At 44.5% G+C, this 19,330-nt stretch overlaps 1 protein-coding gene across 1 annotated transcript in view; it reads right to left on the minus strand.

Annotated features, from left to right (window-relative positions):
* The window catches only part of LARS2 (leucyl-tRNA synthetase 2, mitochondrial), a 142,533-nt gene that overhangs the window by 96,977 nt on the left and 26,226 nt on the right, over positions 1–19,330 (minus strand). The window contains exon 4 of the mRNA XM_068982310.1: positions 17,877–17,937. Within this exon, the coding sequence (XP_068838411.1) occupies positions 17,877–17,937 (61 nt within the window). The remainder of the gene's footprint in view (positions 1–17,876; positions 17,938–19,330) is intronic.

Consider the following 19,330-nt stretch of genomic DNA (forward strand, 5'->3'; position numbering starts at 1 on the left):
TGTGATCAGCTGTTCAGAAATACCTGACTATCTGATAGCTTGACAGCTCAGCCGTCCTCCCAGAGGAGCCACGGCTCTGGAAGGGGTGCTGCAGAAAACCCAGAGTGGGCTGGCCCTCCCCTGCAGCTTCTCGGGAAAGGAGGGAGAGGATGGCTAACTTCTCACTTAGAGGCTCCTGAAGGGGCTTCAGGCCGGACAGGGGCAGAGAGCACGTAGGCGGGGTGCTCACTCAGCCCTGCCTCGGAGTCTTAACTAGCAAGTAACAGGACACGTTAGTACATGACTCTGTGCTCCCAAACTGCTCCTCCTGCCCTCTGCTCTCCTCCTCTCCCGTCCCACGTCTCTCGGTGGCTGGAGCTGCGAAGCAGGGGCCGTGAGAGCTGCTTCACAGGAGGAAACCCCACCTTGGGGGGAGGGAGTGGCCCGCACGAAGCAGCCCAGCACTGGGTGGCAGAAACAACTGGAACCCAGGACTCTGGGCTCAGAGGGGACCAGGCAGCAAGACAGCACCTTGGTTAGTACAGCCAGGCTGTGCCCGGACTGACTCAAATGTGTGCTCCAAGGAGGTCTGGGTAGATCAGGCAGAAGCAACAGGCCAGAGCACTCCTAGATAAAGGAATACCGTGGTGAATATTCCGTTAGGAATAACAACGCTCAGTTCCCAGGAGGCTCAGTGGTAAAGAATCTTCCTGCAGCGCAGGAGACGCAGGTTTGATCCTGGGTCAGGAAGATCCCCTGGAGAAGGAAATGGCAACTTGCTCCAGTATCCTTGCCTGGAAAATCCCAGGGACACAGAAGCCTGGTGGGCCACAGTCCATGAGGTCACAAAAGTCAGACACAACCGCGCATGCACGCACAAATATCCTGGGTCACAAAGGGGCATCCACACGGCCACCTGCAAAGGCCCCAGACAACGTGGTGTGTATCCATACGTCCAATTCCGACAACCCAGGCTCCAAAGGGAAGGATGTGGCCTAAACGCAGAGCCATCAGGGAATGTAACGCGGGAGGCTGGCTCACTGTCCACGATCCCTGGGCAAGAGGCCCACTCACTTTCTGAGTTGCTGTTCAGTTCAGTTCAGTTCAGTCGCTCAGTCGTGTCCAACTCTTTGAGACCCCATGAATTGCAGCACGCCAGGCCTCCCTGTCCCTCACCAACTCCTGGAGTTCACTCAAACTCACGTCCATTGAGTCGGCGATGCCATCCAGCCATCTCATCCTCTGTTGTCCCCTTCTCCTCCTGCCCCTAATCCCTCCCAGCATCAGGGTCTTTTCCAATGAGTCAACTCTTTGCATCAGGTGGCCAAAGTACTGGAGTTTCAGCTTCAGCATCAGTCCTTCCAATGAACCCCCAGGACTGCTCTTCTTTAGGATGGACTGGTTAGATCTCCTTGCAGTCCAAGGGACTCTCAAGAGTCTTCTCTAACATCACAGTTCAAAAGCATCAATTCTTCGGCGCTCAGCTTTCTTCACAGTCCAATTCTCACATCCATACACGACTACTGGAAAAACCATAGCCTTGACTAGACGGACCTTTGTTGGCAAAGTAATGTCTCTGCTTTTCAATATGCTGTCTAGGTTGGTCATAACTTTCCTTCCAAGGAGTAAGCATCTTTTAATTTCATGGCTGCAGTCACCATCTGCAGTGATTTTGGAGCCCCCAAAAATAAAGTCTGACATTGTTTCCACTGTTTCCCCATCTATTTCCCATGAAGTGATGGAACCAGATGCCATGATGTTCGTTTTCTGAATGGTGAGCTTTAAGGCGACTTTTTCACTCTCCTCTTTCACTTTCATCAAGAGGCTTTTTAGTTCCTCTTCACTTTCTGCCATAAGGGTGGTGTCATCTGCATATCTGAGGTTATTGATATTTCTCCCGGGAATCTTGATTCCAGCTTGTGCTTATTCCAGTCCAGCGTTTCTCATGATGTACTCTGTAGATAAGTTAAATAAGCAGAGTACAATATACAGCCTTGAGTTGCTGTTACAAGACTGTAAAGGGCCAGGTAGACACCCCTGCCTGTGAGTAACAAGCAAGAGCGGTACTGTTCTTGGCAAACAGCATACCGATGAGAGGACAACCGTGACGCCGGGGCCCACCCAGCTCCCCTCCCCATGGGGTGGGGGCGGATCCGTCTGCTGCCCAGGCCACAAGGGCACGAGAGAGTGGCCTAGAGCTCCACGCCAAGCATATCCCCATGTTTTAGGACCCAACAGACTTCTTGGCTCTATTATTTAAATCCCCAAGTTCTATCCACCTTCCTAAACAGGCTGTTGGCAGGGGAAGGGCAGTGGATGGAAGGAGTGAAGGACAGGCATGCTGAAGACTGGGGTCGCAGCACTGGACTCAGTCCGAGGGTCTGCTGTGGACTCGCCAGTGACCCTGGACAATAACTCATCTCTCTGGGCCTCACGTTTCTCATCTGGAAAATGGGATGCGTAACTGCTACAAGGATCCAGGAATCTGGAGAGGGTTAGCCTGCCTTTCCAACACTGGCCCAGTAGGTATACATGGCAGATGCTCAATAAATCTTCATTAAAGCAACAAATACATCAAAATTCAGGACATCAAGTGTCACCAGAGTAAAAAAAAAAAGAGAGAGAGAAAAAATTAAAGCTTTGAAAACAGAGCCCTTGTAAGTTTTCTTAAATGTAACAGGTTTTTAAAAGAGTAGAATGTCTTTTTCTCTTGGAACCAGTCTGGCTTATTCATATTAAATGTTGTCAAGTATGGGTTCACAAGAGAAATGTCACTCCAATTCACACTGAACAGAGTGTTCTAAGGAACCTGTGTGCAGAGACTTCAAACCTCTAAAGGCAAATGAAGAACCACATATATCTCCATTAGCGACTTCTACAAAATCAAAACCAAATGATGGCTTTTCAAAAGGAGACACGCTTGAGATTAGTTTCTCAGCTCCATGGTATAACACTGGTTCAGAATCCTGTGTTTCTCCCTCATTCAATGCATCAAGGAGAAAACATTCATGAAGGGTCTACAATTACCCTGTCCTTATCCTGAGAGACTTAACAACAACAACTGGCTATAGTGATAGAAGACGGAGGTTTAGAGAACAAAAAGAAGGGAATTTCCATCCAACTCCGGGCTCTCTTCGCTCACTCACTGATTGAGTTATGCCACAGACATTTATTGAGTCCTGCTCTTTGCTCACTCACTGATTGAATTATGCCACAGACATTTATTGAGTCTTGACTGCATATGGGCCCTGGGTCAGAGAATATGAAGATTCGAGCCACCTACATTAAACCTTTTCACAGTTTCTCTTTCCTTAAGCAGTTTCTCTGAACTGTCGTTCCCGTTCCTGTCTCATTCATTCCCGTTTGTCTCTGAGAGAAAAGAGGCAATCCATCACCCCCTCACCTCCCACAGGCATTCCAGAGCAGAGGCCTCTCCCCCGCCTCTCCTGCTGCTGATGCTTCTGCTAAGTCGCTCAGTCGTGTCCGACTCTGTGCGACCCCCTGGATGACAGCCCACCAGGCTCCTCCGTCCATGGGATTTTCCAGGCAAGAGGACTGGAGTGGGGTGCCACTGCCTTCTCCGCCCACCTCTCCTGGCTCTGCTTTATTCCATTCCATTTGCACCTCTCCCAACAACTCTTTGCCACCCACAGACCCAGCCAGGGGTCCCTGTCCCAGACCACGTGGCCACTGCTTCCTCCCCCTAAACTATCTGCTACTCCCTACCCACTGGAAAAGATCCTGATGCTGGGAAAGAGAAGGTAAAAGGAGAAGAGGGTGGCCTCCCCCTAAACTACCTGCTACTCCCTACCCACTGGAAAAGGTCCTGATGCTGGGAAAGAGAAGGTAAAAGGAGAAGAGGGTGGCAGAGGACGAGATGGCCGGATGGCATCACCGACTCAATGGACACGAGTTTGAGCAAACTCTGGGAGACGGTGAAGGATGGGGAAGCCTGGTGTGCTCCAATCCATAGAGTCGCGGAGTCGGACACGACTTAGTGACTGAACAGCAACGACTGCCCCCGCCCAGGCTGCTTCAGCCTCGCTGTCCCCCTCATCTCGGCCCCATCCTTTCATCCCTCTTCCTTCAACCATCTGTTCAATTCCATCCTGGCTGAGTTTCTGCCTGTGGCCTCCTTTACCTTCCTAGTTCTCCTCCTTTTTTGCAGAGCTGAGGGAACAGGTGTTAATATTAGGGTAATTAATTAATCATGAACCTAACATTTGTCTAAGAACTCATTTGTATGTAATTATGTTTCTTCATTTCAGGACTAACTTTAGCCTGAAAATGAGCATTTGATGAAAACTGAAAATGACAAATGCTAGACACTCTGCTTTTACAGAGCAAGTATTTCACTCTTAAAGGTCTTGTTTTTCAAATCTAGGGCTACAGCTGAATTTTCGTCATTTGAAAGGTTCATGTTCTACGTGCTCTCGAAGCCAATTTAGAGAAGGAGCGTTAAGGAAAAGGAAATCATGGTCTTTGCAGCTTTGAAGACAGCTCACACTGTCTTTCTGAACTGAAAGCAGGCTGACCAGTAGGCTCCTCTTTTGCTATTTTCCTGGCCATTATTTTTTGACCATTGTCATTTTTACGGTAACCCGAAAGCTGTCTCCTGCTACAAATGGCACAAGTTTCTGTAAACTATCCATAATTGGACAAGAAGCAACAATTTGCCTAATTGCTTGGTAACTGTTCTTTGCCAGCTGACAAGAATTTCATCAAGGCAGTCAGACAACAGGGACAGCTTTTCTATCTAGACAGCTGGGAATGGAAAACCCTCCATTCAACTACAGATGAGATGAATGGGTGTGTGTTGTAATTTGTTATCAGTCTACTTGGGCAGAAGCCAGTATTTCAACTATTCATACCAAACTAGCTCTCTATCATTGTTTCATTTTTCCTGGGAGGAAAAGAACATTAATTTAATCTGCAATACACTTGAAAATTTCAGGATCAACAGGGCAGCGTCCTCTGAAAGATGTTTTTGAGAAGTGAGTTCTCTAGGTTTCCTGAATAATGAGAAGGCTATTTGTTAGAGATGGGCATATGTCCAGACGAAGAGGAAATATCAATTCGTCAATTCCTTGGATGCAAAACAGTGACAGCGGTGTCCAAGATGAGCTGTTCTGCTGCTTGCGAGCTCTATATGCAACGAGTAGTAGAAACCCATCACAGCCTCAAAGATGTCATATGTGACACAATGTAGCCCAGTGATGTTTAAGGGAAGGACTAGGGGCAGAGAAGTGCAGATTAGAATCTCACAGGAAGAAGGGGGGGATTTAAAACTATATATGCCGTCTTCTTCTGGGAAGATGGAACAGATGCCCTTTTCCCTGTTCTTTCCACTAAGTACAGCTGCAAACCTTGAACGTTATATGTGTGTGTGTATGTATGTATAAAGCAAACACAGACTTAGATACATTGAGAAGAGAAGGTAGGCTAATTAGAGACCTCAGCACCTGAGGAATGACACAGTGGTGAGTTTCACAGATTTTCTTTATGCCTCATAAGTCCCAGAATTGGAGCTAATGAAGCCAGTAATCCAGAAATGCTAAGGCGTACAGACAAAAAATAAAAATAAAAAAGAAGAAAGGAAAGCCCGTTTCCTTTAGCCAAAGTACCATGAAAGGGACAGCCTAACAAGAGAGAAAATTTAGACAATTACTGCTCCATCCTACTCAACACCACAGGAAAAAATGACAGCCCTATCCCCCGCCAGGAAGTGGTTAGTGGACGGTCTAGACTTACAAGCCTGGGGGGCCAAGAACAAGGGAGCCCAGTCTCTCTGCATCAGGGCGGTGTCCGCGGAGGTGGAGGGGAGAATCGGGCTCTCCTACTCCTGCTGGACACCAAGCTTTTATATACAGGACAGAGAAATAACAAGGTCCTACTGCACAGCACAAAGAAACTACATTCAGTATCCTATGATAAACCATAATGGAAGAGAATATATATAAAAAAAGAAGGCATATATATATACATATATATATATATATATACACACATATATATATAATTGAATCACTTCTCTGTCAACAGAAACTAACACAACATTGTAAATCAACTTAAATAAAAATAAAATCCAAGTTAATATGGGGGGAGAAAAAGAAAAACCTTGCCAGTGTTAGTGGAGACTACAGGGGTGGGGGAAGGGAGTCTGGACTTCGACCCCAGCCAGCAGTAATGAGGTGGCCCTCCGTCTCTCTGATGGGCCAGTGTCAGAGGAGTTCAAACAGAGAGTCAGGGAGCTCATTCTTGCTCCATAAACACTAGGGAACAGGAAGGTCTGATGAGCCTCCGGGATGGTGACATGCAGGAAGGTGGCCTGCATGGTCACTGGGACATGCAGTGGGCATCCCAGTTGGCACCCACCCAAGGTCCACTTTGGCAAGGCCCAGCACCAACACGCACTGGGACAGAAGACTCTGCGCTTGAGACCCTCCTAGGCCCCATCCTATGTACTTCTTCATCTGGCTGTTCATCTTGATGCCCTTGGTAATAAGTTGGTACCAAGTAGCAGACTGCCTTCCTGAATTCTGTGAAATTCGTGAACTCTTGCTAGCAAATTAATCAAGGAGGGGTTGTGGAAACCTCTGACTTAGAGTCAGCTGGTCAGAAGCCGAGGTAACAACCTGGACTTGTGAGTGGAATAAGAAGTGAGGGCAGGGGGACTGGCCCGTAGGGCTAAGCGTGTAACCTGTGGGGTTGGACGCCATCTTCATGCAGACAGTATCAGAACTGAGTTACGTCAGAGGACACACATCTGGCGTCAGACGTGAGGCTGGGGTCGCAGAGTACTGAGAGTGTGGGGGACGCACAGGAGTGTGGTTTTCCTCTAGAAAAAGTTTAAAAGTGTTGAGTTTAAGAAGCTAGACACAAAAGAACACATATAGGTGAGTCCATTTATGCAACTGTGAGAAACTCTGGTGGGTGGTGAAGCTGGAAAGAAGCCAGGGATGGCCGTAAATGTCGGAGCAGCAGCTCCACGCGATGCTGGCAGTGGGGAGAGACGGAGCTGCGACTGGGAAAGGGCCCCCAGAGAGCTGCTGGGTGCTGCCAAGTTTCCTTTCTCAACCTAGGTGGTGCTTGGTTGCATTTCTGATAAAAGTGTTAAGCTTTATGTACATGCTTTATGCTCTAATCTATCCATGTCTAACATTTCACAAAGAAATAAGTTATAAAAATAATCTTATATTTGCAAAAACATTACCTATTTTTTAAAAAAATTGTGTTTTTATTATTCATTTATGCTCTACCACATGTCAGAAAAAACTAATGGTAGGTCTTATTGTGATTCCTAATAAGGTTTGGGAGTATGATCATTCCTAAGGTCCTGTTTTTCTGAACAGAAAAACAAAACCACAGACATACTGCATCAGGGTGGGACCCAGAAATCTGTGCTTTAACAAGCCCTCTTGGTGATTCTGAAGCTTGCCAATGTTAGAGAACCACTGGTCAAAGCACACGCATAAATTAACCTCGTTATTTTCATGGAGTAATAACATTATCATCAAGGCCTTGTGGATACCGCCTCCCAATGTGCGTAGAGCATCTCGTGTTGTACACTTACAGGCACCCGTCCGGTCAAAAGTTGTACTGGCTATCATGCAAAACTGACCTGTAAATCTGATTCAGCCATGGGGAAGAGGTTTTGCACTCTTATTTTCTAAACTATCTGAGGAGTGAGCTAATCTCTTTAACAACCATAAGAACCTGAGGCTCAGAGGGTAACAGATCATGCCCACCCTGTGTGAACAGCAGGGCCCATCACCAAAGCCCAGGCCTCTTGGATAAGTGTCCAAGATCTGATCTCCAAGAAGCATTTAACAAGCATTCAATTGGGAAATTCTATTCCATGAGCCAGACCGTGCATCCTTCATAGGGCTCCTGACCACAAATGGGCATGAGGATAAAACAAACTATTCCCTGTTGCCCCAGGACATCTCCTTTTCAGTTAGGGCTGAGGAGTCCAAGAACGCTATCCTGGCTGAAGCAACCAAAAGCTTTCCCTACCATGTTTTAGGCTGGCAAGTACTGAGCTGGCACAGCAGTGGATGGGGTTGGCTACACGTGTGTGAGGTATTGGTGATGAGACACGGCGACAATTCTGAACACTAACCCTTATGCATCAGCACCAAGCTTCCCCGAAACGAAAGCACTCGAGACAAACCGCCAGTTCATCTCGGGTAAAACAAAGGTATTGCCTCTTCCCTCCCGGTAACAGAAGAACATTTGGAAGAAGGTTAATTTTTTGATTTTGAGGGAGAGCAAGTGATCCGGAGCCAGAGCTCTACCGGACAAATGGCTTCCCTTCTGGAACGACCTGAAGGAGGACTCAGAGAGTTGAACACTCCGAGGCCCGGCTGCACGTTGTCAAGGCAACCAGAGCCCTGAGCTTTCACAACTGGCATCTTCCCAGCCAGGCTTTCAGGTGACCACTTGCCCTAAGTTCTTTTTGTTTTAAGCTACTCTTTAAATTCTTTTAAAATAAAAACTGTTAAAAATGTATCTTTCTATTATCCTAGAAGCCTCATTCTTTCCTGGAGTTTAATCCCTCCTGTCAAATGTCTAGTCCTCTCTGTACATCAAATTCCAAGGTAGTCAGGGCCTTGAGGCAGTAATAGTTTTCACTCTGTAATCATACAAAGCATGCTGTCTTTGAAAATGAACTCATGCGGCTATGGTCCAAAGAGCTTGTGTGTTTCGGATGAAAAGACAGTACTGGTTCCAAACCATGATAATGACAGGAGGGTGGGGAAGGAAAGGCTAAACAAAGGCCAGCAGAAGTGCAAACAAACCCCGGTAGAAAGAAGTACTGACATGACAACCAGGGAAACCTGCAAAATGTCTGGCATTCCCTGATTTTATGGCATTACTGTTAATTGTTGTACGTGTGATAATGGGAGCGTGAAGAAGGAACGAAGGGAGGGAGAAGGAAAGACAGAGCCTTCATCTTCTAGTGATAGATAATGACTCTTTTCAGGTGAGGTTATGGGATGTCTGGGGCTTGTGGCAAAATAATGCAGAGCAGAGGGGTATAGATGAAATAAGACTGGTCAAGTAGCAGCAGCTGTTGACAATGGGTGATGAGTCTTTGGGGGTTATCTATGGTAGTCTCACTTTTAGTGTAGGTTACAAATTTTTCATAATAATAAAATTATTTATAAAAAAAAAGGCAGGAGAGAGAAGACAAGAGGAAAAGGAAAGCAAGTAAGTCAAGGAAAATGGATGAGGGCAAGGAATAGAAAGAGGACAAGGCAAGGGGAGGAAGAGAGAAAGAGAGAGAAACAGAAGCACGAGACTCAGGTGCACAGTGGAGATGCCGTGAGCGCCTCAGCAGAATTTATGGAGGCTGGGCAGCAGGGATGGATAGAACTTGGAAAACGCCAAGGTCAGAAAAGCCAGTCCCAATGAAAATTCTGATAGAGCCACTTCTGACGTGTCCCTTCCACCACCCAGGGATAACCACACTTCGTCTTGGCCAACATAACCTTCAGGGAACCCAGCAGTGGGAGGGGGGCCCGTTTTGAACTCGGGTCAGTGCCTGGGGGCAGTAATCCCTGATTCCAATGGTGCTGCTGGGCAAACCCACCGGCCTTATTACCAGGCACCGACATGTATGGGAGACGGAATGTAGAAGCAAGGAAAGAAACCAAACCCAGGAACCTGACATTCAGTGACAGATGGGGCTTCCCTGGTGGCTCAGCGGTGAGGAGTCTGCCTGCCACCGCAGGAGCCGTGGGTTCGATCCATAACCCAGGAAGATCCTACAGGCCGCAGAGCAACTAAACCTGTGCGCCACGACTACTGAGCCTGTGTGCCACAGCCCGGGAGCTGCAACTACAGAGCCCGACCACCCTCGGGCCCGTGCCCTGAAACAGAAGTCACCGCGGCGAGAAGCTTGCTCACCGCAACGAGGGCAGCCCCCACTCGCCACAACTAGAGAAGAGCCCTCGAAGCAATGAAGACCCAGCACAGCCAAAAATAAGTACATGAAATTAAAATCCAATGAAAATGACTGCTCGTAAAATAAAAGCTTGTTAAGATCTCCACAGTAAGGAAACTCTGTAAAGAGTCAATTCTTGATTACTCCAGTAAAGGAGACAGGTTAATCCAAACATCATTGATGCCCAGTCCTGTGTTTCCATTTTGTTTTGATGTTACATTGATGGATGAGTGTTTGGGGATTGCTCAGCAAACACTAAACGAGTTAATAAAGCTCTGCTCTCACAGGTTCCACAGGCATTACTTTGAGTCCTATCTGGTTGGGACTTTTTTTCTCTCTCTCTCTTCATATGCTGGTTTTGAAGGGAACTCCTAGGAACTGCTCCCCAAACGATTATCCAGATGATTCCTGCTAAAAATCAGGCCCCAGAGCCTACTCCAATCAAAACACAGCTAAGGCCTGGTTCAGAACCAGCTTCAGGCACCAGAGCACGGGTGGGAAGGCACAGGGTCAAAGTCAGAGACAGGCGTGCCTCAGTGAGCCAAACCCCACAGCGTAGAAGCTAATGTCACATCCCAAGGAACTCACGGGGCCATCCCGAGCACCAGTGCACGATCACCAAGGCCACAACCGGAAGCCATGAAAACAGAACGCAGGCCACACCTTCTCCAGAAAGGCTGCCGATGAGTCCACAAAGTGCGTGCTCCACACACACAAAAACGTGTCTGATCTCTCTCACTGCACGGTTTGGAATTTTATCGCCTCTTTCCTCTTCCCGTAGGAGATGCTTAGCTATTCAAATTCGGCTTTCAGTTTCTTCCTTTCCAAATCAAGATGATGGAAGCTGTATGGGGAATAGCATCTGATAAAGTGAAACACAGTGCTGAGCGAAAGTGCACCATGTGATTATTGTTCTGGCTCACCAGAAAAGTATTGATCCCAGAAATGTATTCTTTTTTTTCTTTTAACTCAGAGAATTAAGCATTTGCTGTAAGAAAGATGAGAAGGCAGCTCCAGAGCTGGACCATTCCTACAGGGATTCCCCATCCAGGCAGAGGGAGGAAGGATGAGACCATGACCCAGGTTTTCCCCACCTGGGGGAGGAAGAGGAGGTTTCTGAGCCATCTGATTTTTTAAATATTCTGTTGACTGTCAACTAGCCATCTACTTAGTTCAGTTCAGTCGCTCAGTCATGTCCGACTCTTTGCAACCCCATGAACCGCAGCATGCCAGGCCTTCCTGTCCATCACCAACTCCTGGAGTTTACATAAACTCATGTTCATTGAGTCAGTGATGCCATCCAGCCATCTCATCCTCTGCCTTCCCCTCCTCCTCTTGCCCTCAATCTTTCCCAGCATCAGGGTCTTTTCAAATGAGTCAACTGTTCGCATCAGGTGGCCAAAATATTGGAGTTTCAGCTTTAACATCAGTCCTTCCAATGAACACCCAGGACTGATCTCCTTTAGGATGGACTGGTTGGATCTCCTTGCAGTGCAAGGGACTCTCAAGAGTCTTCTCCAACACCACGTTCAAAAGCATCAATACTTCAGCGCTCAGCTTTCTCTATAGTCCAACTCTGACGTCCATACATGCCACCTACTTAAGTGCCCAGTTTTTATGAGACATTAGGGTTGTTATTTGCACAGGGCACAGATCTACCCCACCAATTATAAACAAACTCTTCCTCTACCTCCTCACTCTGTGGCTCTGTATGATCCATCAGAATGTAAAGGTTTCATTAGAAAGCACTGGTGGATTTCTGGGAAAAAGGGTATCAAGAATGCATGCATCTAAAAGATTCTCAGAGAAAAGTTAGTATGTCTCACTATGATTATAAATTTTTTTTCTTTTTCCTTATATCTCTTCTGATTTTTGCTTTATGTATCTTTCTTTCTTTGTTGTTACGTGTCCTAATGGTTTACAATGTCTATCTTCTTCGTGAATTGTACCTTTTATCATGAAAAATATTCACCTTTGTTGCATTTTTAAAAAATAAATAGGCTAAAAAAAAGAAAAAGGACACATGTACCTAAAGTTGTTTCCAATACTCCCATTAAAATGACCATTTAGGGGGATTTCCCTGGTGGCTCAGTGGTAAAGAATCTGCCTGCCAATGCAGGAGACACAGTTCAGTTCCTAGGTCAGAAGATCCCACAGGTCTCAGAGCAACGAGGCCCATGTGGCACAACTACTGAGTCTGTGTTCCAGAGCCTGGGAGTCACAACTACTGACGCCCATGCTCCACAGCAAGAGAAGCCATCCCAACGAGTAGCCCCCGCACCGCCACAACGAGTAGTCCCCTCTCACTGCAAGTAGACAAAAAGTCTGCACAGCAACGAAGACCCAGCACAGCCAAAAACAAATAAAGACAGAAAAACGTGTTTATTTTACAAAATGATCAGGAGAATATAAAGATGGAGGCTGAAGGAACTGCACAGTACAGGAAATAACAGAGGTGCCACTGACATCCCAGAAACATCAAGGAAGTTCGGCCGAGGGATTAAGTTGAAGACAAACACCGTGCACCAAAGAGCACCTTCCCCTCTTAAAGACAGACTGGGTTCTTGAGAAGCAGGGCTCTGGCACCCCTAACTTGAAAGGGTGAGTCCAGAGGGGAGAATGGACTCTGGAGCAGATGGAAAGCCCACAAACTGGACACCCCAGGCTGCAGGGCCTTGGAAGCGGGTGAAGCTGTCATGCTCACGGGCACCTGTGACTGCAGCTCACACCCGGGTAAAGATCAGAGCAAAGAGAAAGACGCCCCGGGAGCTACGGGTCCCCTGAGCCTCGACAGAAATGAAGGAGGCAGAGAGAATGACCAGAGCTTCCACTCTGCTCCCTTCAGGCTGATGGATATCTGAACTGATACACGAGTCCACCTCACTCAGGAAACAGGCGGGAAAATCCACAAGGGATCCGAGAAAAGACTCTGAAACAAACAAGGAGAGTCCAGCATTTCAAACTTGTGAAAAGGTTTATTACAAGAAGCAAAAGATAAATTTTCAAGAGCATCGCTTTGTATTCTCAAGAAATTTTCTGAACATACGTGGTCTGTGAAATGAGATAAGATAGCAAAATAGGAAGAAAAGAAACGTATCTGGCCAAGAGTCTTGAGAAAGAGAATAGGAACTGAATGAGATGAGGAAAACTGAGAATTAATCTAAAAATACAATAGCAGAATTATTATTGGCATTAGAAACCACACAAAGCAGCCCTGATTCAATAGGAACTGAATCAGTGATGTGGAAAGCAAACAGGAGACGTGCTCCCAAAAGGTAGAGGAGAACAAAGGGACCAAAATCATGAGGGAGGGGGTGAAAAGGATGGCAGACAGTGAACAGAGCACACACTGAGTCGGTGTTCTTGAGAAAGAGTCTAGAAAGCTGCCAGAAGGCAAGACTCATACCGCAGATCAAAAGTGGGCACTAAGCAACAGGTGAATTAGAAGTGAAAGGACGGAAGATACACCCTGAGGGAAGTTTTAAAAAATTGTCTCTGGCAAAGGCAGGGACAAAAGGAGTCCAACAGCACCAAAACGAGAGCAGGAAGATCACTGTATTACAAAGGGACGATCTGGGCTGGCCTTAGACTTCTCTATCAGCAGACGATGGGCAGATGGTAGTGGTTCCATAAATCGACACGTGATAAAACTGCACAGAATTCCTCCTCCTCATACATACATACACAGGTACACACACTGTGTGTACATATAAAAACTGGTGAAGTCTGAAGAAGATTTGTACTCTAGTTAATAGCATTATGCCAATGTTAATTTCTTGGTTTTGATATTACACTGTAGTTGTGTAAAGTGATATCATTGGGAAAAGCTGGTGCAGGGTTCATAGGATCTCACTATACTATCTTGGCAACTTCCTGTGAGTCTATAATTTCTAAGACAGTAAATCAAGGATCAAGGTCTACTAAAGAAATTTGAAAGAAAAAAGAATGATATATACCCCCAATAAGTTGCTGCTCATAGGTGAAAGCAATGAAAAGTCATTCTCTGTTATGAAAACAGCATGCAATGTCAGAAGACTCAAAGCAAGAGCTAAAACACCTAAACATTTTTTCACAAATCTAGATTTTTCAAATGGGCAATCATGCTCTGTAAGGTCTACTGATGAGCACTGAAGCTAGCTGAGGGTCATTCAGTTTCAGTAATTGTTATGGATACAATTTTAAAACCAAAAGCAAAGATCTACGTTTCTATGTTAAGAAGTGATACGTGATGAGAAAAATTACAACAAGAAGAAATTAGGCCCCAAATCTCAGAATATACCCCCAAAGCCTCTGGAAAACAGATTTAGAAAATGGAAAGTGTATCTACCAGCTAATCTCCTTACCTTACATAGGAAGCAAAAGCATACATACTGTTCTATTTTTTATGTTGATATTGCTAAACACGTTTTTAAAAAAAAGACGTTTTAGAAGAATAAAGAATTGATATACTAGTTACAAAAATAAATACAAAAATAAATAAAAAATAAATAGCTTACACTTCACTGTTAAAGACTCTAGATTAGCCAAAAGATGGTTTCTTTCATATGCTTTGTCCATCTTTTAATTTTTTAAATGAACTGTATACATAAGTGGTACATCAAAAGAATTCAACAACTAAAGGATAAAAATGCTTTTAAATGGGCAGAATACACCAAGGAAACAAAAACACAAGATAGGAGGAATAGCACTGTCAAAATCAGACAATAAGGAAAAACCTCTGTTACCAGATAGTAAAGCCAATTATAAAGCAACTGTCACTAAAAATAGTTTAGTAATAACATAGTAATCAATGGATCAAATGAACAGAAACAGAACCTAAGTGTATAATAATAGTGTAAAAGATCATGACCATAATAGAGGTAGCCTTTCAAATCAGTGAGGAAAAGACTGTTTGAAGATAAAAGAAACAACTGGTTATTCAGAAAAAGTAGGAATTTCTTAGCTCAATTCCAGTTAAGTGCAAAAATTAAAAATTAATTGAGATATAAATGTATTTATCTGTCTGAAAGGCCTTTCCAAGAAAATATTTGTGTGCTAGTTTGACTCTTCGTGACATTATGGACTTGCAGCCTGCCAGGCTCCTCTGTCCATGGGATTCTCCAGGCAAGAATACTGCATTTGTTGCCATGCCCTCCTCCAGGGGATCTCCCCGACCCAGGGATTGAACCCATGCCTCTTAAGTCTCCAGCATCGGCAGGCAGGTTCTTTACCGCTAGCACCACCTGGGAAGCATGCAAGGCAAATGATAAATTGAGGGAAAATATTTGTAACAAAATAAAAATCACTAAGAGAAGGACAAACACCATCTACCTGTACAGACAAAAGACATGGTTAGATCATTCCCACACCTGCCTCCCCCAATTCAAACATTCATTAAAAGCACGAAAAAACTCACTATCACTAGTAATAAAAGAAGTACAGATGAAAATAACTAATAACTTGGGAGGGTAAATATGTACGACCTTTATGGAGGATAATTTGGCAACAGCAAAGTAACATAAGCAAATTATACCTTTAACTATCTTTAAATTCAAGTACCATAAGCTTTAAACTTGTTCATGGATTTTTTGAGGAGTCATACTAAGGAAACAAAATATGTGCACTAAGGTATCTGCTCCAAGTGTTGGGGGGTGAACACATCAGTCGTAAATTACCCAGACGACGTGCCCAGCCCTGCCGCTTGGGTGACCAGCAGTAAAACACCGTCACCAGAAGTGTCCACATTTTAGAGCTTTCTAGAGATCTCAAGGGAGAATTATGGGTGCCTGGCCCATGGGAATTGTTCAGTAACAATTAGACAGCGATAGCAGGAGTGGTGATATTCATCTACAACTCTGCACTTCCAGGCTCAAAATCCCTTATCTGAAATGCTTGTGGTCAAACTGTGCTTCAAAACTAGGAACTTTCTGGATATTAAGAGACAACAGTATATTTACCTATGTCTGGGGGAGCACCTGGTAATCAATACAGTACTATTCGTAGAGTAAAACATACATGGATATTCATTTAAAGTGAGATAAACATCAGTTTAGGTCAGGTTTTGAAGTCAAATCAATTATGAAAAACGTTCCACTTTTAGAGCTTTCTGGACTTCAGATTTTTACAAGAGGGATTGAGAACTTGTACTTACAAAGACAAACATTAGAATCTATCTAAATGTATGATAATGCACCTGCCAATGCAGGAGACGTAGGTTCAATCCCTGGGTCGGGAAGATACTCTGGAGTAGGAAATGGCAATTCACTTGAATATTCTTGCCTAGGAAATCCCATGGACAGAGGAGCCTGGAGGGCTATAGTCTGTGGGGTTGCCAGGGGTCAGACATGATTGAGTACACACACAAGGGGTAGGTTACATAAATTATGATATATTCATAAGATGGAAAACTATATAGCGATAAAAAGTCACTTTTCCCAAAGACTCTTTAATAAACTAGAAACATGTTCATGAACAGCGGGTTTAAAAAAAAAAGCAAAATAAAAAACATGATTTATGAATTCTATTTTGCAAAAGCAAATTACACAGATATTTATAATTCCAGAATAAAAGGCTACAAGGAGCCACACAATGATGTTGAATTAATCACACTGGCTCATGCTCTTTACACTTTTCTGTGTTTTCTAATCTTCTATGATAATCTGGAAAACAACCTATTAGTTTTTGAACCATTTATGGTTGCTGTTCCTGTGAAGGACTAGCCTAGTTCTCATCCTAGAGGGTTAAAACGCCCATCTCTGCCCTCAAGGAATCTACCGACGCGGCTCTGGAGAGCTCAGGGCATTGCTCAGTTCTCTCCACAGTGAATATGTTTCATTCTCTACCAGCACTTCCCCACCGGCTCCTCAGGACAACCTGAGTCAGGCACCAGGACTTCTTCACACCTCCACCAAACAAAACCCTGGTGACCTCGCAAGTTAGTGACAGAAATGGCATCAGTGCTGCAATAAGAACTTGATTCAGCCCATGAACTCATCTAAAGAAGCTGAAAAAAAAAAAAAGACAAAAGCCGGGACTGTTTAAATGTGTTTGATTTTCACTCCTTTTCACTGTACTCATCAAATTGCAATCTTAAAAAAATCGTGGGGGAGGAGAAGACGATCATATTTAAGTTTTTCCCAGGTGCTTCTCATTGAGTAAAAAGGATGTGAACTTGAACTTGACAGACTCAGCAATGAAAAGCATTTTGTGAAGTAAACAGGATGCTAAAAGTGATCACAGCATTGGTTCGTGGAGAGGACGAGCAGGAGTCCACCTTACCTAACAGGCCGCGCATCAGTGTCTACCCAGGGGTCTTTGGCCACTGCTTTCTTTTTTTTTCTTTTACATCTTTTTAAAAAAATTAATTTATTTTAATTGGAGGCTAATTACTGGCCACTGCTTTGAAGGGTTCAGCCGCATTTTGCCTGGGTGTTCCTAACACCCAAGTGGTCTTCACTGAACTCCTCCCACGCCTGGAATTCTCCAGGGGTTTAACACACAGTTTGAAAGCACTTTATACTAAAAGGCTATTTATCATGAACCTCAATTTCAAGTGGGACAAAAGAGATAAATGATCCATCGACCTATACCTAATCACCTAAAGGGACCACATGGGTTGATATTTAATCACTTACATAGATTTCAATAGTCTTTTTAAACTATTGTTGACAATAGGCGCAATCCTTGTGCAGAGCTTTTTCCACATACATAAATCACAGCCAACTGCGACGTTAAATAAGAAGTTAACTCTCTTAGCTTAATCCCTCAGAAAATTACTTGTCTTCAGACCAATTATCCACTGAGGATATTTCTTCATCTGTGGCGTGCTAATCCTCCCTGCCTGCTTTCTGCCACCCTCCTTTCCCTCCTCTCGACGAGAAGAGAAGGAAGAGAAAGTAAACGAGCACAGTCCCCTGTTCGCTCAGGACTGCGGTCGAAATAAAGACCTTCTGGGAGAGCGGTGACTTACCCTGTCCCAGCTGAAACACAGGCCCAGTTGATCAAGCTGTTTCCTCATGTGTCTAATATTACTGTGAAACAAAGGGAAGAGCGTTTGGATGTTAGAAACAGGAAAAGCCATAAGCAAATTACACTCTGAGATTGTGAAAAGGAGACTGGAAAAGTGTAGACGATTCAAAGAGCTTTAAGTGTTGTTTTGCTCTGGCCAAAAAGAAAAAAAGGAAATCACTAAGAACCAATGAAAATATCTGCTTAGTAGAAGACAGCTATTCTTTGGACGCTTGCAAAATCTACTAAAACCCATGACAGTCTTTGCTCCTGCGGACTGCCCTTTTCCCTGGGCATTCACAAAGGCAACCCTTTCGATTTGTGCCCTCCTGGCACATCCATATGCCTGGATCCTGAACAAATTTAGGCCAAGCATTCACAAATTTAAAAGCACCTTAAAAAAAAAACATAAAAATTTCAGAAATCCAGGAGAAATCACACAGGGCTTTGTCAAGCAAAACCTGAAAACTGAAACTCTAAAAACAACTGGAAAAGAGGAGAGAAGTATATAAACCAATTTTTAGCATGAAATAAGAAAATATTCTTTTTTCTATTCAATTTTTAATTAAAAACATTGTAACCTTTTTTATGGAAGTATAGTTTACAACGCTGTATTAGTTTTAGGTATATAGGAAAGTGATTCATTCATCCATACATATTTTTCAGATTATTTTCCATAATAGGTTATTACAAGACATTGAGTATAGTTCCCTGGGCTATACAATAGGTCCTTGTTGCTTATCTATTTTATATACAGTAATAAATATATGTTAATCCTAAACATCTAATTTATTCCCCCCGCCCTTCCCTGTAAAGGTATTCCCTGTAGCTCAAATGGTAAAGAATCTGCCTATAATGCAGGAGACCTAGGTTCTATCTCTGGGTTGGGAAAATCATCTGGAGAAGGGAATGGCAACCCACTCCAGTATTCTTGCCTGGAGAATCCCGTGGACAGAGGAGCCTGGAGGGCTACAGTCCATGGGGTCGCAGAGGAGGTCACAGAGAAGAGAAGGACACAACTGAATGACTACCACTACCACTGCTGCTGCTGCTGCTGCTGAGTCGCTTCAGTCGTGTCTGACTCTGTGCGACCCCGTAGACGGCAGCCCACCAGGCTCCACCGTCCCTGGGATTCTCCAGCAAGAACACTGGAGTGGGTGGCCATTTCCTTTTCCAATGAATGAGAGTGAAAAGTGAAAGTGAAGTCACTGAGTCGTGTCCAACTCTCAGCGACCCCATGGACTGCAGCCCACCAGGCTCCTCCGTCCATGGAGTTTCCAGGCAAGAGTACTGGAGCGGGGTGCCATTGCCTTCTCCGAACACTACCACTACTAAACCACAAATTTGTTTTCTATGTCTGTTTTTTAAACAAGTTCATTTGCATCATTATTTAAGATTCCACACATAAGTGATCTC

Source organism: Capricornis sumatraensis, chromosome 10 (assembly GCF_032405125.1).
Source record: "Capricornis sumatraensis isolate serow.1 chromosome 10, serow.2, whole genome shotgun sequence".
Classification (NCBI taxonomy): Eukaryota; Metazoa; Chordata; class Mammalia; order Artiodactyla; family Bovidae; genus Capricornis; species Capricornis sumatraensis.